Below are 20,949 nucleotides of genomic sequence, written 5' to 3'. Positions count from 1 at the left end.
TTTTGAACGTGTTTTTGTTGTGAGCTACGGGGATTTTGGCTTTTGCTGGCCCCCTGCAAATATCCATGTGCCAAACCACATCCAAAGTATATGCAACCAATACCCGATTACGCAGGCAAATTAGCGCATGAATAGTATGTGCTCTGCATGAATAGTATGGGCTGCAAAACGGTGAGTCGATAAGGAGAGCGTCCAACATACCTCTGGTCCTCACAAGTTCCTACCTCATGCTTCCACGGGTCAAACGATGACAAAGACCGCCAGCTAAGAGTTGTGTGCTTAGCTGGTAGTGCAGCCTGGGCACTGTTGTCCTTCTGACTTCAGCTAGATTGAGGAGGTACGTCCCGAGCGTCTGTTCACCAAGGAGGTGCGGCTCCTTGTAGTAGAGTAAACGGCAATAGTAGAGTAAACGGATTGATTCAACGGCAACAGACCCGGCAACGAATAAAGGACAACGATTGGAAAGTCGGATCTTGGAACGTGAGAACTTTGAATGAACCCGCACGTGTTGGGCTCCTGGCTCGTAAACTGCAGAATGTCGGCGTTAATGTGGCCGCTATCCAGGAGATACGCTGGCCCAAAACTGGAGAACGCGAATTCCGAGCGGTGGATCCCATCGCCAACACTTCATTCAAGTACAGTAGACGTTCGCTCGGTGCAAACGCTTTAACTGCAATGCTTTTTAACTGCAAGTCCGCTAAGTGCAACAATTTTGCAGTTATCGCACCGCTATCCGTCAAAATGAAATGTCAACAGCGATGCGATGTTTTTCGCATGCACTTTTGTTGCAATGCGATGTTTTTCGTATGCACATTGGTTGCATTCTGCAGCAACTGACAGTTATGTGACGTCTGTCAGTTGTTGCAGTTATCGAATTTCATTCGGTAAGTGAAACGTAAACATGTTGCACTTATCGAACGTCTACTGTACCACATCTACCACAGCGGCGGCGATAAGGCAGAACGCGGAGTTGGCTTTATAGTGATCGGGAAGCAGATGAAGCGAGTTATTCGGTGGAAGCCGATAAGCGACCGAATCTGTGTGTTGAGGATGAAGGGCAAGTTCTTCAACTACAGCCTGATCAACATCTATGCGCCAACGAACGACAAACCCGATGACATGAAGGATGAGTTCTATGAGAGCCTTGATAAGGCCTACGGAGAGTGCCCAAAACAAGATGTCAAAATAGTCATCGGAGATGCAAATGCGCAGATCGGCAGAGAAAGTTTCTTTCGGCCTGTCATTGGAACGGAAAGCCTTCATTCTGTTACCAACGATAATGGTCTGCGCCTTGTGACATTCGCTGCTGCTAGAGGGATGGCAATCAGCAGCCCGAATAAAACGGTATCATACGCCTGTGATACAGTCAATCATTTTCTGATTATTCGTGGAATCATAAAATGGATCATAAACTGATGATTATGTGAATGATATTAATGATAACAGGAATCATATCCGGAGTTTGAATGATAGACCGAATGGGTTGTTAAGTATCGTTACCATTCAAAAATGACTATTTTCTGGAACAAAAATTTCATCAAATTATACACGTTATAATCACTTTATCATTGATTTTATGATACACTGAATAATAAAAACAAAAACTGAAATATTTCACAGTTCTGCCTTACCGACTTAAAAAATGATACACCCCTGCAGATCCTTCTACTGTCAAAGTTCGTGGTGTTATCTGCTGTGTTTATTTCTGTGCCTCCTGAAAGTTTTTTTTTCACGGTTGGGAATCGAACTACTGCTGCTGCTGCTGGGTGGATCCGTTTATTCTTGCGATGCGTTTTCTCGTTTGACCACATCGGCAATGTGCTCGCGGGTGGTTTAAAATCACTTTTGTGAAAGTTGAAAATCGAGCTATGCAGAAACGACCTGTCCTAGGTCTCAATGCTCGTCTCATTGTGTGTCATCGCGAAACAACCGTTTCCTACAAGGTACGTTATTCTAATACTTAGGACCTATCAATGAGGAATGCGTGCTTTATCTTACGCTAATTTTGATGGCAGTATCATTATAGTGCAAAAAGTTAGTTGCCAGACAGTGTAGCCAATGCACAGGTGCGGCAGAATTGGGGGAAATATGCTGCAGTGCGATACATTGCTATGCGTTTCCGTGTCAATATTTACGATCTTTCGCATGCGCTCAGGATTTAGGATTCTAGAACTTCTCTGTATCCTTCAAACCCAACTTTTTAACCTCTTACTCCCAAGCGTTCTCCCTATAAGCAAACAGAAATCGAAAAATGTAGGAAAATCGAATTATTTAAAATTGTATACTTATCATTAGGTGTGCCATAATCATTTGTGCTATGATATATCAAAAATATTGAATGATCTCGTTTTTAAAGTTTGCATCATCTGATCATTGAGCAATGATTACTTCTATGATTATCATTCAGTGAATTCAAAGCTTATAATATGCAAGATACCACGAATTGTAAAAATCTATTCGGGAGTACCTACTTCGCACGTAAGAATATCCGAAAACACACCTGGCGACACCCGAGTGGTGACACTTGCTCCCAGATAGACCACGTGCTGGTCGACGGGCGACATTTCTCGGACGTCATAGATGTGAGGTCCTACAGAGGCCCGAACATCGACTCGGATCATTATCTTGTAGCCGCCAAAATTCGGGCGCGATTATCCAGCGTCACGAGTTCAAGAAACAACAGGACGATGCGTTTCAATATCCAGCGCTTGTCAGCCGAAGGGGTTGCTGCACAGTACCATCAGAAGCTAGACGAGAGGATAGGAGAGACCAACGGATCTGGAGATGTCAACAGCTTATGGGGAATTATCCACGAAGCAGTGACAACAACAGCGCAAGAGGTGATTGGTACCGGCCAGCGACGCCAACATAATGGTTGGTTTGACGAGGACTGCCAACGAGTGACGAACGAAAAGAATGCCGCCAGAAGTCGAATGCTAGTGGCCGGTACCCAATGAGAGTCTAATGAAGGTGTGGAAGAGACACATCGTGTGCGTGAGATCCGTGTTTGGTGCAAAACATGTCACTACTACAAGCAAAGCGAGCTCCCATAAGAACGCGTGTCAAATAGTGACGTCACTATTTGTGTTTACATTTTTCTTTGCTTACTAATACATAGCCATCTCTTCTTCTTCCCCACCTGTAATATATTCTCATTGGCCGGTACCCGACAGAACAGAGAGCGGTACAGGGTTGCAAGAGCAGAAGAGAAACGAATCCACCGCAGGAAAAAACGGCAACACGAAGAGAGTGTTATTGCTGAAGCGCAGGAAAGTATGGACAGAAACGATATGCGGAGGTTTTATGCAACTGTCAATGGCGCGCGGCACAAGACTGCGCCAGTGCCCGCCATGTGCAATGACCGGGAAGGAAATTTGCTGACAGACAAAACAATGGTGGCAGCCAGGTGGAAGGAGCACTTCGAAGATTTGTTGAATGGTAGCAGCGAAGGAGCACCCAGGAACAGGATTAACATAATGGATGACAGTCAAGCAGTGGAACCACCAACACTGGATGAGGTTAAAAAGGCCCTTAAGGAGCTGAAAAACAGCAAGGCTGCTGGGAAGGACGAGATCCCGGTCGAACTTCTTAAGCACGGAAGCGAGCAGCTACATCAATCAATCCATCAGATTATTATAAAGATTTGGGAGGATGAAGAATTGCCCACCAGTTGGTTGGATGGCCTCATATGCCCAATCTACAAGAAAGGGCACAAACTGGAGTGTGCCAATTACAGAGGGATTACCCTTTTAAATTCGGCGTATAAGATACTGTCGCGTGTCCTGTTCAACAGACTGCGAACTCTTGAGGAGTCCTTCGTCGGCGAATACCAGGCTGGTTTTCGTGAGGGCCGATCAACGACGGATCAAATGTTTACCCTGCGGATGATCCTAGATAAATTTCGGGAATATAACTTGCAGACTCACCATCTGTTCATTGATTTTAAAGCAGCGTACGATTCAGTGAAAAGAAATGAGCTTTGGCAGATAATGTCAGAACATGGTTTTCCGGCGAAACTAATTAGGCTGATACGCGCAACGCTGGATGGATCAAAATCAAGTATTATCGGATCGCGGACGAAGTGTCTACGTCGTTTGTGACCTTGGATGGATTGAAGCAGGGGGATGCTCTTTCAAATTTATTGTTCAACATTGCACTCGAAGGAGCGATTAGGAGGTCAGGCGTGCAGAGGAATGGCTCTCTCATCACACGGTCGCACATGCTCCTCGGTTTTGCGGACGATATTGATCTCATCGGCATCGATCGTAGGGCAGTGGAGGAAGCTTATGCTCCTCTGAAGAGAGAGACAGCGAGGATAGGCTTGAAGATTAACTCTACCAAGACGAAGTACATGATAGCGGGTAGAGACAGAAGCAGGCCTAGTGGTGTTAGTGTTGAGGTAGTGATTGATGGGGAAGTGTTTGAAGTTGTTGAAGAATTTGTTTATCTTGGAACACTTGTGACATGTGACAATGACGTTTCCCGTGAAGTAAAAAGGCGTATTGCAGCTGCGAATAGGGCCTTTTACGGATTGCGTAGCCAGCTTAGGTCCCGTAACTTGCAAACGCAAACAAAATTTTTAAAACTCGCCATACAAAATAAAACAGCATTGCGAACGGCCTAAGCGCAAGTAATATAGATTTATTCACAATACAAATCTGCACAAATAACCAAATAAAAGCATGATATGTAGTAGTTACAAGCTAATTATTATCGCTCTAAAACATAGTTGGGACTATTATTGAGCTTACAAAATAATCTCGAGATGCTTGGCTGAAATTCAGCCACTTCTATGCACCATAAAATCAAAGACAAATTAAGACGCATACTTGTGTAAACTATAGGAATCGCATCTAATGTCTCATTTGATCCCTCGGTACCCAAGTTTGGCAAATAAATGTTAAATAATCTTGCAGCTGGTAGTTTTAGATAGTTTTTCGGTTCAGTTTGGTGGCTAAGTATAATAAATGACTTTAATTGAGGAAAACCAAAGAATCCCAACTATACGGAATTCTAGTACTTTACAAGTCTCAAAAATCTATTTGAATATACGGAGGATAGGTATACGTCTTAATTTGTCACAAATATAACTTCACCGTCTCGTTTCAAAAACATTCAGCGGCAGTGTCGATAGCATAGTCTTGTAAAAAATTAAATTTTAGGCAGTTCCGGTCGAGGCCCAACACCCCCCGCCTTGTCGTGCACCACATTCGCCACATCCAGAGCCAACTGGAGAGTGTTCTCCTTGGTATCCGCTTCAGCGTAAACCCGCACGACATCTTCCGTTCCCGAGGGACGCACGAACGATCTGCCCTTGTTGTACTTGGCAACGATTTCATCGATGGCATCCTGAACACCAGCCGGCGTAACACAAATCCTCTCGGCATCGGTGGTGGTTATCACGTTTCGGTCTTCTACTTTGATCTTCATCAGCACATTCGGCAGATCGCTATAGGTCGCAAGCCAATCCTTCAGACTCCATCCCTTGGAGTGGAGAACCGTTTCCACCAGTAGCATGTCAGAAATGGCATCGCCGACCGTTTCATTGGTGAGATCGATCGTTCGAAGCAACAGTTTGGCTGCGGTCCGCTGATCATCGGGGCGCGAGGTGTCCTCACAGGCGGCACGGATTTTACTTTTGGCGTTTGCGTTGTAAATTACGGTGCCATGGCCGTTGGCTTCGAAGTAGACTCCGACATCGTAGTCCAGGGCCTTGTGGTGCAGGTGCTTCACCCCGGTAGGAACGCAAGCCACCGGTACTTTCTAGAAAATGGAAGGATTAGCATTATGTTCAGTTTTTTTAATGATTGATAATCTGAAGTGTATACCAGCTGATTCACGATGTAGTCAGTTGATGCTCCGTTGGCGTAGGCAGTTTGAACCAGACCCATTTCGATTTCAACTCCACATTTTTCAACTAGATCCTTGAGATATCTGAGGACATTATTAGAGCGAAAATGTTGAATGATTTAATGGCGGTTTTTACCAATGTTTTTTTTACATTTAACGACCCCCTGAGTATGATTGTATTTTCTCTAACCCTAGTTTAACCCTAGTAGGATGTTGGGGTCAATATGACCCAGACAGGCACGCTGAACGTACACTACGCCGTTTATCAGATTCGGGCTTGTGGTATTCGGGCTAGTGACATTCGGGCTAGAGGCACCACAGATACAGCGGGAGTAAATCTTTTATCAAAGTGTTGCTCAGAATTCCTCTGGATTTCTTTGGATCACTCTGGTTTTCCCAAAGTGTTGCTTGATAGCAGTGATAAATCGAGCAGTCTTGCCCGATTTCCCGCTTCGTAGAGACGTTTCTGAATGGATTCGAACAAAAAGAGTTACTCAGGATCAGGATTGCTCCGGATTTCACAGTGTCTTGCCCCTAGCATTCGGGCTCCCCAACTAACATTTTCAGCGCTAGTCCATTTTACGAGCCGATTTTATGAATGAATTTTGACAGGAGGTACCCTGGGCTTGGTTTATATCTTCCAGGAAGCATTGATTTTCGTCATATGACCATTGTGCTTTGCAGTGTTGATTGGTTGAACTGAATGTAGATTCAATGGTAAATTTTAAAATCAGATAATTCAATCCTCTGATATAGTGATTCCAATTATACTACGGCATAGTGTAACGGTATGTTGTCGAAATCACTTATGTACCGGGAAAATATAATTCCAAGCTGGTGAGAATATTACCACTGAGGGGGGTTATGAGCCCAGTCAGACCCTTGATGGGACAATAATGTGGGATAGTATATGGGAATACCATTGAAGGTGGTAATAATCTCCGAGGCTTATGAAATCCGACAGGGCGCGTGCATTAGGCTGCGGATCTATGCTAAGGGAGATCAGTAGCATCTGTTTGTTATTAGTAGAACAAAATGCCGTTCTATGAAAACGCAGTGTGAGTGATCTCCTATGGTGCTGTAGTACTATAAATGATCTCATTCTCTGTGAATTCTAACTTTGGCTATCTAGTCAGTAAATAGTAAAATTATTAAGATAGCTTAAGAGCTAAGTCTTAAAAGCATACATTTTCTAAATATGACAAGGTTTTGAAGACAAACATGAGATGAGTATCAGATTTTAATCTTTTAATGAGTCATTAGCATAATCGTATGTGAGACATAGGGTCATGTCGAGCAATTGATTCAGTACTACAAATCCACGCGGACAATTTCATTACAAACTATTGGTTTTCGTCAGTCTTATGACGGAAAGGCTCAGCTATGCTGCAAATCCATATATTAGAGTCCGTTCATAAACATATAGACCGATCCCTCATAAAGTTTTGTCCATGCAAAACCAAAATTGCATGAAGTTACAACTTTGCCTCTCCTCATGAAGTATATATGATTTATGAACGAACTCCTAGTTGAATCAAATTAATGGATTTTTATTTCTGGGGCACCCATTGGGTATATCACTTCAATAATACAAATACCGCTAACTCTTCTGTAGTTTTCTGTAGTTACACTATCCATTTGAAGATGTATAGTAATTACTAGTATTTCATATAACCAATATCTATATAACTTCCTCAATCCTCTTTGTAAGATTTGGTAGATAGTATGACAGCATTGATTGAAACACGAGAGCTCTTATATCATGTTATTATTCGCATGGTTAATTATTTCATGAACAATAATTTTATTGACGAATCCGATTTAAAATATTTGAATAGTAATTTTTGTTAAGCCATATTAAAATAATCACTATCATTATCAATGAATGCTATCCACTCAAGATCTTCGCTACATTAAATTTTGAATTACTGGAGGCTTCACTTATTAACAAATTTACAACAAACACGCTATAACAGTATCTAGAGAATCGTGGAGGGTGAGAAACCTGAACTAGTAGCAGTATTCATATAGATTAACAATTATACTCTATTATTTTCAATCATTGCAACATTATACTAATATGTGCGGGCCGCCCATTTGCTGAGTTGTGCGGCCAATTATTCTCTTTCCATTCCAGAAACGACCGTTTTGAAGCAAGAAGTGTCCTACACTCAAATTAATTTACTGATAGAATCTAAGTGCAGAAAGCACATAGATTACGAAGGAGAGAGAGAAAAATCATTCTATGTGCAACTAATGAAAATTAAAAGTTACATTATTATATTTCATTCTTCCGATAATATTTTTGGAGTGTATTTAGCAACATAAAAAGCAACACATTCTACATCAAATCCAAGCACAAGCATAACAAGCATGAAACGATCATGGCGCGTGCAGAAGACATACAAATTCAAACGTGGTGCTCCGTGGATTGAGTCTTGCTGTTTTTGAAGGCAAGAAGTTACGTTATTATTCATGCTTCACAAACTTTTTCATACTACGTGCATTCCTTTTGTATTTTCTATAGGACTGCACTACAATGTCGACTGCTTCTCCACCGTCACCAATGACGAACTTGCGAACGGTTTGGGAGCTGCCGGATGCAGCCAGAGATGGCATTTCACCGTAGCGATTCATTGCGGCGTCAGTTTATCGACCACACTGGGGATAGGAACATTTTTCACCACACCAAAAAGCCAGTTTCTCTTGTTTTGGGTGGTAGGTAGACCAAACGCTAGTGCGTGCTCTTGCTCGTCCGCCTTGGATCGAGTGTGGCTCACTCTTTCGCGCGCATCGCTCTCCGGCGCTCTCCCGTGTTTTCACCCAGCAGTCATGACTGCACCGAATTATCACCATGGTGTCGCCGGGGCGAGAACTCTCCGGTGTTTCACCGCCGCGCGCACTCTGGCGCAAAAACCTCACTGGAGCGCGCGCCCGGGTGATTTTTACACTTTCACCGAAGAGAATTTTAAATCGCTCTCGCCGCACTGTTGTGTGGCCTCCCGCATAATCACAAACTGTAAATGCAACGTTTCGCATACTGTAGATGACCATTAGCAATTATCATTTAACCATTTATCAAACTATTGGAGATAACAGTAAGCTGACCATTCCAGGTACAGATTTGCCAGTTTGACAAATGGTAATCCGCCAATTTACAGTATGTGGAATAGGCGGTTAAGATTGGTTACCATAAAAATCGCTCGTTTTCTCGAACAAATTTTTCGCAATACAGTAAAGGATATGGTCAATATATTATCCAGTTTTCGAGACGATTCGCTGTATAGCAAATGGTTAGAGAACAATTTAACCATAAATATCGAAGAAAAACTTCAATGTATGTATTACGAGTGATTTATAGTTCTTCATAGTAGAATAACTGTGTATCGTACTGTTATCATATGATTGCGTATTGTTTTTTGGATATGAGTACCGCGAGAGAGAAATAAGCAACAAATTAGATATTAAGCAAAGAATCAATCACTTTTATTCATGAAATCGCGTAGACATCACATACATAGATGCTTCTCCAAATCCTGCGTTGTTTGTTTTCCGCTTCACCTCTTGCCGCTAGCTTGGAAGAAGTTTGATTGGGAATCGAATCGACGAAAGTCCATCCACATTCGATTGTCCCAGTCCCAGCGTTGAACGCATAAACAGTAAGCAGCACTCCTTCAGGACTTGCCTGCAGAGGATATATAGGTAGATTACGGTCAGTTCACCTTCAACACCAGCATTTTGGTGTTGGTTCAAACAAGGAAGGGTACAAATTACTCACCCTGATTGAACGATGCACCCCATGCCTCATTCCGAACTGTCCAGATCTCGGTCCGGATGATGGAGTCACCGGATCAATGCCGTGTAATGTGACCAACTGTAGGCCGCCGATGAACGCCTCTGGGTGGAAACTGTTTCTTAATACGAAGAGAAAAAAATGCACAGTCGGTATTAGCTGGGTGGACACAATGTTTCCGTTAGATTAAACACTCACCTGTAACAGCTACTTCGGATCCTGTGCACTGATATTTGGCCAACCAAAAATGCTCTAAAACAAAATTTCAATTTCGATTTGCTGCTTCCACATTTTTTTTGTTTTGTTTTAAAAGCCACCAGTCGATTTTCATTGGTTCACGAATACCGATGCGTGCCACTGTTTCTCATATTGTAAAATACCAGTAGCATATAGTAAAACGCATGTATGTAAGTGTGTTGCACAGAATAAGCACGAACAGTTTGACATACATTATTTGCGAACTACGGTCTCCATATCATTCAACAATATCTGGGCAGTATAATATAATGTTACTACTTGGTATGGATTGCATGGACCGTGATTTATAGTTGATTGCGTTCAATCTCATATTCTTCAACAAGAAAGCAACTGTTTGCCATACGGTAACAGCTACAGATACAAGAAATTTACTGTTTGGAGTTTAAGACAAACTGTAAATCTCTATGCGGGCTAGTGCTCAGGGAGCTAAGAGATTTATTTCTACCCACCAAGCTTGCGCGCATCCGAATCGCAGTGGTGGATCCACATATAAGAGAAGGGCTCCTGTTCAGATGCACAGCGTGAGTGGTGTATTTTATATTTCTCTTTCCCACACTGAGGATATGGACATCTCTGGATGCAGCTGCGACTGAGAGCCTGAAATGAGGACGTGCTATGGACAGCTATAATACCAAGTATAATACCTAAATTCAAGTATTAAGTTTAAATAAAATCAGCCTGATCGTAGACTATGCGAAATTTTTTATTTATTTACATTTTGAAGCTCTTCCCACGCGTAAATCATGTTATTATTCGTCATAATGAAAACTATGCACTTAACGATTGGAAATCAATAGCGACGCACATAAATTATATCATGATTGAATCGGAAAAGATTCAATAGCGCTGCACTTATTTTCCAAGTGTGAAAGCAACTGGTCACGATCTAAGTGCAGAACTTTTAAATTTAATAGGGTGGGGCGGGGCAAGATGGGTTGCTGGGCAAGATGGGTCAGTGCCATTTTCGGGCGCATTACTTATGTTTTGATTATGTTAAAAATTTTGTTAGATGACCAGCATGAATATACAAAAGTTTGGAGCATTGATTGAAAAATTATTCACTCTCATTGGAATTAAAAAATAAAATGGTTTTTAGCCATTTTTCTTATGCGATACATTCCATATACCGTCTACCCCCGTTGGTTTGACCTCATTTAATCTGAACACTTTTTAATTTGACCCCCTCTAATCTGCACATCGTTCAAACTAAAAATGGTTCAAACGTCATTCTGCTCATGGAACGGGGTGAAACGGAACGCAGAATCAAAACAAAACAGCAAAAACGGTTACCATCAGTGAGTTTCACGATGTCTACAGGGTTACTAGAAGTTCAAATTAAAAAACGAACCCCGTTGATTTGCATGAGGTGTCGTTCAAACCAACGGGGGTAGACGGTAATCCCCATATAAACGACCGCGGGGCAAGATGGGTCACCTTCAATTTTGAACGTATTTTTGGAGCATTCCGAAGTTATTTATTTTTTATTACAAGACTATCTCATAAATGACTTCATTCAAGCGGAATGAACGCTCAAAATTATAACATAAAATTATGATAATTTTTTAGTGAAAACATCGATTTTCAAGTCACCTTAGAACCACTCAAATCGTAAAGTTTTTTATATTCCAAATAAATTTATAAAATGTTCACTAGTAGCTCTTGTTTACTCAATATGGATATGGAGCATATATGAATGCCGAACAAATCTCATATTTTGACGTTTTTCGTTGAGAAAATGTGAATTATTTAAAAGGTGACCCATCTTGCCCCGCACTTTTTTCACGGTGCAAAATCGATCACTTTTTAAAATTGCTTGTTTAACGTCATATTTTGTATTTAATTAACTTTTTATCGACTTTTAGCATAGCTAACTAGTGTAATAAAGAGTAGCGGACGAATACAAACCAATACGATTTGTTTTTACAAAGTTATGGTGATCCATCCTTAGGTGACCCATCTTGCCCCGCCCCACCCTATGCTATTTATTCTGAGTGTAATATCCAACACAAACGGGACTGGTCCGAAACACACAAGATAAGTACAACAATTTTATAATAAGGCACCCAACTCTTTCTACTACTTTGCTAATAGATAATGCAATATGCATACTTCAATATCAATTATTTGTTTGTTTGCGCCTTTATTTATGACACTATTGAAGCATTCGTGTCGCCGCGAAATAGTTTACAATTTATCTTATTCACAGTTTTCAATTCACTTTAAAGTATCTAACACTGCTTTTACAATTGTTTATGTAAACTTGTATCTTAATTATGTTCATTATTAATAGTAGTCCGATAACTTTTTTTTTTTTTTTTTTTTTTTTTTTTTTTTTTTTTTTTTTTTTTTTGTCTTGTGCTACTTGTTTTTCCTACTTTCGTGCGCGCTATTTTAAAATCGTTAACCGTCTCTAAGTGTTGATTACGTGTTTGTGTGACACTTGTTTTTAGTGTTAATTACTGGGGTACCGTAGCAGGACTACGGCTGTAATTAGCATACTATTTTTAATATAAAAGAACGGTTTTTATATTCTCTGTGAGATCACGCGCGGTCGAAACCCCAAGACCCCCTTATCCCAGTCTCAAAAGGGAAAGGGGGCAGTGCTGTGTGGGACATTAGCCGAAGTGCGCTCTATACAGAGGCAAACAGTGAGAAGAGAACTCATTACGGTGTAAAATCGCCTTAAAAAAACCCTGTGCAAAGGAAAGGCCTCAACTGTGAACTCGGTCGAACTCTATCGATACAATACCCAGTGTCAACTTTCCCCTCCCGGTGAATAGCGAATCGGGAAATAAGGTGAAAGTGTTGAGAACGTTTACCTCCCCCCCGCGCAAGGTGTAGGGGACCGAAGATCATACAAGTGAGAGACCGCCTCGGTCGCGAGTGTGATAGTGTAGTTTTTGGGCGAAGCTCAGAAAAGCGGAAAACAACTCTCGTGAGCAGATTACGAAGAGAGAGCGAGAGAAAAAGAGAAGTAGTAAATTGAGTGCTAAGCCGGTGGCCTTTATTTTTTTTTTTTCTTTGACCAGGCAGTGGTCCCCAACCGTAGTACATTGCCGCCCATCATTGAATATCTCTCCCGATCGGTTCGTAACATACTGTTTCTGGTGCTGGTAGTTAAATCCTTAAACTCACTCGGGGTCTCGCCGTAATGGCGACGGGGCTAGGGGGACCCCGTTCGGGGAACGGCCCCCCTCACCCAAGTAGTAGTGGATCTACCGTAGAAAAGAAAATAGATGGAAGCCACACATGCGCGACGTTACCGTCATTTATGGATCCCCACGGTGTCCATGGACAGCTTGAAATTTTAAGAATTCAAGGAGTGGATAAGGCACCTCTCCCCGATGCGCCTTTTTTGATTCGGAAATCAATACAAGCTTTCTTAGGAAGTCCAATCGAAGGTGCCTACCCAGAGGCAAATGGGGTGACCTATGCCCTCAAAGTACGTAACCAGAGGCAATTCAACCAACTATTGAAAATGACCCAGCTCGTCGACGGTACTCCCGTGGAGGTTGTCGAACATCCCGTGAAAAATGTTACAAAGTGTGTGGTTAGCTGCAAGAATGTTGTGAATGTGACCGAAACGGAACTCCTCGAGGAACTCTCCGAACAAGGTGTCAAAGCGGTGCACCGAATTACAAGAAGAGAGGGAAGTGATAGGGTCAACACACCCACACTGATTGTCACCATCCGAGGCACCAATAAACCAAACTTTCTCGATTTTGGCTACATTCGTTGTAAAACACGCCCCTATTATCCATCGCCAATGATGTGTTTTAATTGTTGGGCTTTTGGACACACTCGCCTTCGGTGTAAATCTAATGCTGTTTGTGGGAAATGCTCTGGGAATCATCCGATCCTTGAGAATGAGAACTGCACCAACAACAAATTCTGCGCAAGATGTGACACGAACCAGCACAGTATTTCAGACCGAAGCTGTCCAGGCTACCAGAAAGAAAATCAGATACAGCGAATAAAAACAGACCAAGACGTATCATACCCGGTAGCTCGAAGGATTTACGACAACGCCACTAATCAAAGATCATATGCCAGCGTAACTGGTAGCGATCGCGATCGTGAAATTGAAGCTTTACATAAAAAGATTGACGAGTTAATTCAAGCTGTAAATGAGAAAGACCAGCGAATCTCTCAGCTTGAGGCCACACACCAAGGTCAAACTAATGTTTTGTCGAGTCAAGAATCAACCGCGCCGCCTGCGGTCAGCTCAGAATTAAAAAACATGCTTAACGCCCAAGAGGAGAAATTCCGTAGAATGATCAAAGGCTTAATGGAAACAAACTTGCAACTGCAAAGAGAAGTCAAGGAGCTCCGTGCAGCTGTCCATCCAGCGGTTTCTGCCACAGTCGTCTCCCTTAGTGAAGAAGTGAATATCCCCGATGAAATGCCAGCCGAAAAAACAGATGATGAGCAGAAAAAAGGCAACGAACTACAACCTGTCATCGATCCATTGATGATCACACCGGAAACCAGTATTTGTGTACAAGATTTAACCTCTGATTCTTCAGAATCCCCCCCTTCGCCAGACAACAGCCCGAATCCCAGAAAATTGAACAGTACTCCCCGACCAACCAGATTTTCGCAAACTTCAAAGCCAGAACCTAAAAAATCCGATTATCCCAGCGCAACCAAAACTGCAGGTCAAACTCCTAAGAGGAACGCGAAAGATATGAGTAGCAGTGATCAGCTTACAAAGCAGCACCCGAAGAAACAAAGAGAAGGTGCCTACACCGGCACCACACAGAAACTGCGACGTTAACTGAACACACCATGTCCTCTTCAAAAAATGCACTAAATTTGACCCCCACCGAGATCGCATCAAAGAAACTGTTTCCGAACATGAGCAGCCGGTGCCTCGACGAACCGGACGCTCTACCCCAACCTGAATTTTTGAACCAACCCCGGTACCTGACAAACCAACTCGACGAAGAAACCTATCTGTGTACCAGCCCGAGTAGTCGGGGCGCCTCTCGACTGGAAGCCCTCGCCCGACCAGCACGATTGGAACGACCTCGACACTCGATGGTTGGACCAGTTAGCAACGGTAAGAAGAAGAACCCAGCGATAGCCCATGGTAGCCTTGGCCCCTCCAGTGCGGACGTCTTCCCCACACCGGAACTGGAGAACACCCCTTGGCGCCATGGGAGGTCTGGAAGAGGGACGGAAAAGGGTTGTCAAACCTATACCCCTGAGGACGACGAGGGATTGAAGCTCCGTGAAGATACCGGGACGCACAAAAGAGGAAACTCTTGTTCCCCGCAGGACTCCGTGGGAGACAAGATCACAGCACCAACCAACTCACAATCTACAGTTTTTTGCGCCGTCGGATCATCCTTGCCCTTAGTGGGTGGCTCACCTCCACCTACTACTGGCCTGGCTCTGTTTCGTTCGACAAACAACCGAACAATCCAACAGACACTCAACGAAAGCACCTCCGAAGATCCTGGGTACAAACATCCCGTTCTAGCTGGCATGGTAGACCATATCACTCCTGCTTTAGACGAGGTTTTCTCTTGCTCCTCTGCTGAAGTAAACCAATCGACAACGATCCTCAGCGATAATTGCTCAACTCATTCCGAATGTTCTCCAGCACTCCAAAAAGCAGAAAATTTCATCTTACAATGGAATATTAATGGTTTTTTCAATAATCTGGGAAGTCTCGAGCTCCTTATCCACGATAAGCCTCCCTGGGTGTTGGCTCTTCAAGAAGTCAACAAAGTAAGTGTAATTCAAATGAATCGCACGCTTGGTGGAAAGTACAGATGGACATTCAAACGAGGGAATAATTTTCGACATTCAGTGGCTATAGGCGTCCTGCAAGGGATTCCTTTCAAAATTCTAAACATCGAAGCTGATCTACCGATCATTGGCGTACGACTGGAGAACCCCATCAACATATCAGTGGCCTGCTTCTACCTTCCATGTGGCAAGATTATTAACTTTCGGGAGAAACTGCAAGAAGTTGTTAATGCAATGCCAGAGCCAAGAGTTTTGTTAGGAGGCGCAAATGCGCACCACCTTGCCTGGGGGTGTGACCGCTCGGACCCTCGAGGAACCACACTAATAGACATTGTTCACGGGGAAGACATGATCACTCTGAATGACGGGTCCCCCACATTCTTCAATGGTCGTTTCACATCTGCTATTGACGTAGCTTTTGCCAGTCGTTCAGTATTAGCTAAGCTACAATGGTATTGCAACCGAGACACCTGCGGGAGTGACCACTATCCTATAAAAATTGTTATCGCTGCTACATCCCCTACTACAACGCGTCGACCGAGGTGGCTCTACAAACGGGCCGACTGGACGGCCTTTGAAAACCGCATCGAAGACTCCATACGAGAAAACTCATTCGTTTCAGTGTCCGAACTCACATCAATGCTGCACTGTACTGCAGAGGCGTGCATCCCCAGAACGAGTAACAAACCAGGAAGGAAAGCTCTTCACTGGTGGTCAGAGAGTATAAAATCAGCCGTAAAAGCCCGAAGGAAAGCTCTACGAGCAGCCAAACGGCTGCCACCGAATCACCCCGAGAAGGAAAATGCTATGAACCATTACAGACAACTTAGGAATGAGTGCAGACAAAGTATTCGAGATGCTAAGCGATCCAGCTGGGAAAATTTCCTTGAAGGTATTAATGCCTCGGAATCAACAACCAACCTATGGAATAAGGTCAATGCTCTATCTGGGAAACGGAAAACCGCCCCACCCATACTCCGTCTACAAGGAACGACAATCACTGAAACCCCAGAAATAGCAGAAGCCTTAGGAGGATATTTTGCCAGCTTAGCCGCTATCGACGCCTACGATGAAAACTTCAAACGCCGTATGAATCCATCCCAAAATTCTATTCGGAACTTCAGGGTACCAATCGATCTCGACAGTCTCCCTATCAATGAACCGTTTTCGTTCGCGGAACTTCAACATGCCTTGAACTGCTGCAATGGGGAATCAGCCGGACCGGATGAGATTGGATACCCAATCATCAAGCACCTACCGTTCATCGGCAAAATTAGGCTCCTAGAACTTTTCAATCAGTTGTGGCTATCAGATTCCTACCCGGATGAATGGAGGGAGAGTTTAGTGATCCCTATACCGAAAACTGACCACTCATCACAAGAACTATCAAGTTACCGTCCAATATCCCTCACCTGCTGCCTTTCTAAGGTACTAGAAAGAATGGTCAATCGCCGTCTAAGACAATATCTCGAGACTGGAAAATATTTGGATCACCGACAACACGCTTTCCGATCCGGTTTCGGAACAAACACCTATTTTGCTTCCCTTGGGCACGTGTTGAAAACCGCTCAAGACAAAGGACTGCACACCGAACTTGTGTCCCTAGATATAGCAAAAGCTTATAATAGAACATGGACTCCCTCTATCCTTAGGCAACTTGTCGACTGGGGACTCGCAGGACACATCGTCAGCTTCGCCAGAAATTTCCTACTTAAGGGGAAGCTTACCGGGCGGGCCGGTAAAACCCGACTTCGGCGCACGTTTCGATTTTTTAAAAATTAACGAAAAGAGATATCGAAATATAAAACAAATCACGCTGTAGCTGAGATGTTGGGCTTCATTTTCATAAAAAAATATTTGATTTTACTCAAAATTTGAAAAAGTTGGACTCTCGAGAACACCAAAATTTTTGGTAGGAAAACCGCTCCCATGCCGCAAATCTTTGTGTTTGCACAACGATTTCTCCCGTAAAAATGTGTTTTATCATATAACTATGTACGGTCATTTTGCTCAGAAACTAATAACGAGTCGAATGGTATATAAATATTAGGGGGTTTCATACAAAAATCTACATTGAGAGGCATTTGTATGAAAACATTTCCAAAATTATTGCGCGCCACCGCGATCGAACAGCAGCTAACGGTTTCTTGGCTAGCCTGCGGTGGGCACCCGTGCGGATGATGCAGCGAAACAAAGCAGCAGATTTGCCTCACTGACGTTGATCCGGTAAAATAGTTGGACACAAATTGATTTCAGAAAAAATATGTAATTGATTGCATGTTGGTTAATGCACGTGCAGTACACGGATGATTTTGTAATAGAAATAATGCATCTAGACAAATAAACAATGGTAACTCAAATATGATGTTTCAGAAATGGTACTCGTATTTATATTGCAGTACAATATTGAAAAAAAAAAAACATTTTTATTATTGAGTAGGCTGAGAAAGGAATGCGCGATATTTCTGATGAAAAAAAAACGCGATATCTCGCGTCATTCGTGATAAGGGCCTAATAGCCATTGGTAACCAAGTGTGTAGCACGATGCTACCGAGTAGATAAATGAATAAACAATAATTTAAACGCCAGCTTGATCAAGAGGAGACTGTCCTCTATCTGCCAATAGGTTAAATTTTGATGTTTACCTGCTATTCCGCACAGAAACAACGAGCTACACACATGGTTGTTGGGGCTACACAATAGTTGTTGGGGCGAGATCATAAGTTACACGAGTTATGATGATAACTTTAGCTGAGGATCATTTTGGGGAATATAAATAGAATTGAAGAAATCTCGCAGCGGTAAACGCGCGGTTAACCAATATTTAGAAGGACCATGCTGAAAGTACTGGATTCGATTTCCGAACGGTCCAGGATCTTTTTTGTGATTATTTGTGATTTTTTGTGATTATTTAGGAATTCTAATGAATATTTGAGCCTGCTGAGCTTATTCGAGGATTCTTGAAGAGTTTTAGAGTATTCCACGATATTTTGTGATTATTTAGAAATTCTAATGAATATTTGAGTACACTGAGCTACCTCGAGAATTCTTGAAGAATTTGAGAATATTCCTCGACTTTTTGTGATTATTTTGGAATACTAATGAATATTTGAGCCTGCTGAGCTTATTCGAGGATTCTTGAAGAATGTTAGGAGTTTTCCTCGATTTTACGATAATTGAAAAATTCAGATGAATATATGAGTTCACTGAGCTTGCTCGAGGATTTTTGAAGAGTTTTAGAGTATTCCCCGATATTTTGTGATTATTTAGGAATTCTAATGAATATTTGAGTACACTGAGCTTGCTCGAGAATTCTTGAAGAGTTTGAGAATATTCCTCGACTTTTTGTGATTATTTAGAAATACTAATGAATATTTGAGCCTGCTGAGCTTATTCGAGGATTCTTGAAGAGTTTTAGAGTATTCCCCGATATTTTGTGATTATTTAGAAATTCTAATGAATATTTGAGTACACTGAGCTACCTCGAGAATTCTTGAAGAATTTGAGAATATTCCTCGACTTTTTGTGATTATTTTGGAATACTAATGAATATTTGAGCCTGCTGAGCTTATTCGAGGATTCTTGAAGAATGTTAGGAGTTTTCCTCGATTTTACGATAATTGAAAAATTCAGATGAATATATGAGTTCACTGAGCTTGCTCGAGGATTTTTGAAGAGTTTTAGAGTCTTCCTCGTTATTTTGTGATTATTTAGGAACTCTAATGAATATTTGAGTACACTGAGCTTGCTCGAGATTTCTTGAAGAATTTGAGAACATTCCTCGACTTTTTCTGATTATTTAGGAATACTAATGAATATTTGAGCCTGCTGAGCTTATTCGAGGATTCTTGAAGAATGTTAGGAGTTTTCCTCGATTTTACGATAATTGAAAGATTGAGATAAAAATTTGAGTTCACTGAGCTTGCTCGAGGATTCTTGAAGAGTTTTAGATTATTCCGCGATTTTTTGTGATTATTTAGGAATTCTAATGAATATTTGAGTTCACTGAGATTGTTCGAGGATTCTTGAAGAGTTTTAGAGTATTCCCCGATATTTTGTGATTATTTAGAAATTCTAATGAATATTTGAGTACACTGAGCTTTCTCGAGAATTCTTGAAGAATTTGAGAATATTCCTCGACTTTTTGTGATTATTTAGGAATACTAATGAATATTTGAGCCTGCTGAGCTTATTCGAGGATTCTTGAAGAATGTTAGGAATTTTCCTCGATTTTACGATAATTGAAAAATTCAGATAAATATTTGAGTTCACTGAGCTTGCTCGAGGATTCTTGAAGAGTTTAAGAGTATTCCTCGATTTTTTGTGATTATTTAAGAATTCTAATGAATATTTGAGTACTTTGAGCTTGCTCGAGAATTCTTGAAGAATTTGAGTTCACTGAGCTTGCTCAAGGATTCTTGAAGAGTTTTAGAGTATTCCACGATATTTTGTGATTATTTGAGAATATTCCTCGACTTTTTGTGATTATTTAGGAATACTAATGAATATTTGAGCCTGCTGAGCTTATTCGAGGATTCTTGAAGAATGTAAGTAGTTTTCCTCGATTTTACGACAGCTGAGAAATTCAGATGAATATTTGAGTTCACTGAGCTACCTCGAGGATTCTTGAAGAGTTTTAGAGTCTTCCTCGTTATTTTTGTGATTATTTAGGAACTCTAATGAATATTTGAGTACACTGAGCTTGCTCGAGAATTCTTAAAGAATTTGAGAATATTCCTCGACTTTTTGTGATTATTTAGGAATACTAATGAATATTTGAGCCTGCTGAGCTTATTCGAGGATTCTTGAAGAATGTTAGGAGTTTTCCTCGATTTTACGATAATTGAAAGATTCAGATGAATATTTGAGTTCACTGAGATTGTTCGAGGATTTTTGAAGAGTTTTAGAGTATTCCTCGATATTTTGTGATTATTTAGGAATTCTAATGAATAGAATTCCTGCAGAATTTGAGAATATTCTTAGACTTTTTGTGATTATTTAGGAATACTAATGAATATTTGAGTACACTGAGCTTGCTCGAGAATTCTTGAAGAATTTGAGAATATTCCTCGACTTTTTGTGATTATTTAGGAATACTAATGAATATTTGAGCCTGCTGAGCTTATTCGAGGATTCTTGAAGAATGTTAGGAGTTTTCCTCGATTTTACGATAATTGAAAAATTCAGATAAATATTTGAGTTCACTGAGCTTATTCGAGGATTCTTGAAGAGTTTTAGAGTATTCCCCGATATTTTGTGATTATTTAAGAATTCTTATGAATATTTGAGTA

At 41.6% G+C, this 20,949-nt stretch overlaps 1 protein-coding gene across 1 annotated transcript in view; it reads right to left on the bottom strand.

Annotated features, from left to right (window-relative positions):
* Nucleotides 1-4,619: 4,619 nt before the first annotated feature.
* Nucleotides 4,620-20,949, bottom strand: part of LOC109399407 (phosphoacetylglucosamine mutase) — a 54,605-nt gene continuing 38,275 nt past the window's right edge. Inside the window, exons 3-4 of the mRNA XM_019671844.3 lie at nt 5,829-5,934; nt 4,620-5,763 (exon numbers count right to left, since the gene is read on the bottom strand). Of these exons, the coding sequence (XP_019527389.3) occupies nt 5,152-5,763; nt 5,829-5,934 (718 nt within the window). The 3' untranslated portion in view covers nt 4,620-5,151. The remainder of the gene's footprint in view (nt 5,764-5,828; nt 5,935-20,949) is intronic.

This window comes from Aedes albopictus, chromosome 2 (assembly GCF_035046485.1).
Source record: "Aedes albopictus strain Foshan chromosome 2, AalbF5, whole genome shotgun sequence".
Lineage (NCBI taxonomy): Eukaryota > Metazoa > Arthropoda > Insecta > Diptera > Culicidae > Aedes > Aedes albopictus.
Note: the sequence above shows the minus strand (reverse complement) of the source record. Positions and strands in the feature narration are given on the sequence as shown.